Source organism: Poecilia formosa, unplaced genomic scaffold, assembly GCF_000485575.1.
Source record: "Poecilia formosa unplaced genomic scaffold, Poecilia_formosa-5.1.2 Scaffold3, whole genome shotgun sequence".
NCBI lineage: Eukaryota > Metazoa > Chordata > Actinopteri > Cyprinodontiformes > Poeciliidae > Poecilia > Poecilia formosa.
The window spans coordinates 3,395,987-3,398,467 of NW_006799942.1; the positions used below are offsets into that span (position 1 = coordinate 3,395,987).

Genomic DNA, 2,481 nt, shown 5'->3' on the forward strand with positions numbered 1-2,481 from the left:
GCTGGTTATCAGTAACAATAATAAAATGACTGTAATGTACAATACACCTTTGATCATGATAAATGAACTGTACATACAGGCATATATTATCCATGTAAAATGATAGAACTCTTATAATATTTGTACTTTGTGCAATGTTAAAAAGCAAATTACAACAACACATTTTGGCAGAGGGTAACATCAACGTTAAACAATGTAAGCTCTTTGAGGAAGTCGGAGGAGAAATCAGATTTCAGATGCTACAACTTATGACACATAACATAATGTTTGGCGGAGAGTAAAGTGTCCAACGCGACAGTTAGAAAAATAATTTGTACAACAAATCATGAAGAAAAGAAAATCAAAAATAATTTAAATAATCTGGAAAAATAAAATACAGCAAATGTTTACAACTTGGTTCTAATATTTCAGTCATTCGGGTGGCTACTGCTTGGCATGATCTCAGTTTCATTTAAATGCTGGAATATGTAGGATATATACTGTAGCAATATAACATGGACTATAAATCCATATGTACACCTACATATGCATATTTACAATTACAGTAAATTATTGATATTAACAGACAAAAGTGCAAAAAGCCATGGGGTCAATTTTTAGAAATCTATTTTGGTTATTACAACAGCAAGACCATAAAAAGAAATTTCCTGTAGAAGTGGAACTGGTTTGGATGTTATCCTTCATTGAATAAACTATACCTTGCAGAAAGGTCAACTAATGACTGGTGGGTCTTGCAGGATGAAAAAGTACAGAGTGACGAATTGACCTGCAACTACACATTCCAAAATGTTCTGTTTTGTATACAGATTTAAAAAAAAGGAAGGCAGGATCAGCAGGATTTTTGGTGCACAGTGACAAAATGGCACCTCTTGGGATTTTGAAATGATGTTCTGTTAAAAAGTTTCGAGCAATAAATATCTTCCCTGCAGCAGAAAACGCTCGTGTTCTTCATTTTGTTGATTTGTTGTTTACAGAGGCTGAAACCAAAACACACTGATTTATACAAACACTGCTTTATAAAGTTTTAGATCATTGCATTGCAATGATATTCACCCTATTCTCTAAATATTCATAAATAAGCATTAGCATCAACTTCAACTCATTTGAGACTGTTTCCATGGAGTTGCTGGTTTTGGACCTTTTAGACTGGATGTTAGCCTCAGCCTCTGGGACTAAAACAAAAAGAAGAACACATGAAAGTTTACTACAGCAGGTAAGGTTTTGACTGCTTGTAACATTTTTAAAGAACTTCACTACAAACTGTACTGAACTATAGGTCTACCTTCCTCTGAAAACATGGTTGGAAATAGTACATGCTTGTTTGTCTTGCTGGTTGCTGGAAAAGTCATGAATCTAATCCAGAAATTAGGTTTATCACAAAATGCCACATCTGGCAGGATGAGTCCAGGTGGATATACTGGCAAAAATCAAACTTATTTCTCTTCTTCTAATATTAATATTTTTTGCAATTTCTTTACCCTTCACTGAAAAGAAATGAACAAGGAACCCACCTGCCCAAACACGCTGCAGGAACATTGCAACTTAATGACAGCTAGTAATGTGAAATATTAATTTATTCAAGCAGGTTTGGTTGATGCCTTTCCTTTACCTACTGCAGATATCTGTAAACTTTGAAGCAGTGATTCCCGGAGTCGGCAACTGCCACATGTCCATCTGAAGTGAGAGCGAGGCCCTGGGGCCCATAGAGCGGGTCTGCTGAGGTGTTAATGTAGGACAGGAAGGACCCTGTGCTATCAAAAACCTAGAAACAAAAGATTTCCTTTTAATTTTTTGACAATAATGGAATAACCATTAAAAAGTGCTCTGAAAAACCATTTCAGGAAATGTTTTTTTTTTCTTTTTACACATTTCTTCTGTGTTCTTTTTTTTTTATCTTTGTTTCAGATTGTGAAACTAATTTGAATATCACAGCAGCAGTTCACAGCTGAGTATAAAGCAGCTGGGATGAAGATTGGTACCTTCAAATACGAGATCATGGTCTTGAGCCAGAAAAGGGTAGAATGCCTTCTCTGGGTCAAGGACAAGGTCCTGCCCCAAAACGAGGAGTTTAAGTGTCTCAGGGTCTTGTTAACAAATGAGGGGAAAATGGGACATTTTTAGGCGGATTGGTGTGTCTGCAGAGATTCGAGTGCTGACCCAATCTGACATGGTGAAGATGGAGCCAAAAAGCTCAATGTTCAATTTACCAGTCTACATACTTTTCTACTCTGATCTGTGGTCATAAGATTTGGGAAGTGACCAAGATGTAATCAAGATCTCAGTTGAGAAGAAACTACAAATGTCATGAATGGTTTTGATAGCTTTTACTTGGGTTATCTTTCAATTCATTCTTTCATTATCTTAAACATTTAAGTATGACAAAAAGCCTCAGCCTTGCCATGCGTGGTCACAACTAAAAGGAAACACTGAATTCACCCTTTGTCCCATAAAGTAGGGAATGCCCAAAGTGCCAAAATTCTA

General features: G+C 36.2%; 1 protein-coding gene across 6 annotated transcripts in view; it reads right to left on the reverse strand.

Moving 5' to 3' along the window:
* Positions 1–529: 529 nt before the first annotated feature.
* The window catches only part of trim3b (tripartite motif containing 3b), a 33,337-nt gene continuing 31,385 nt past the window's right edge, over positions 530–2,481 (reverse strand). For all 6 annotated transcript variants that reach the window (XM_016673251.1, XM_016673258.1, XM_007555283.2 and 3 more), the window contains one exon: positions 530–1,762. In XM_016673251.1, coding sequence (XP_016528737.1) covers positions 1,610–1,762 — 153 coding nt within the window. In that variant the 3' untranslated portion in view covers positions 530–1,609. The remainder of the gene's footprint in view (positions 1,763–2,481) is intronic.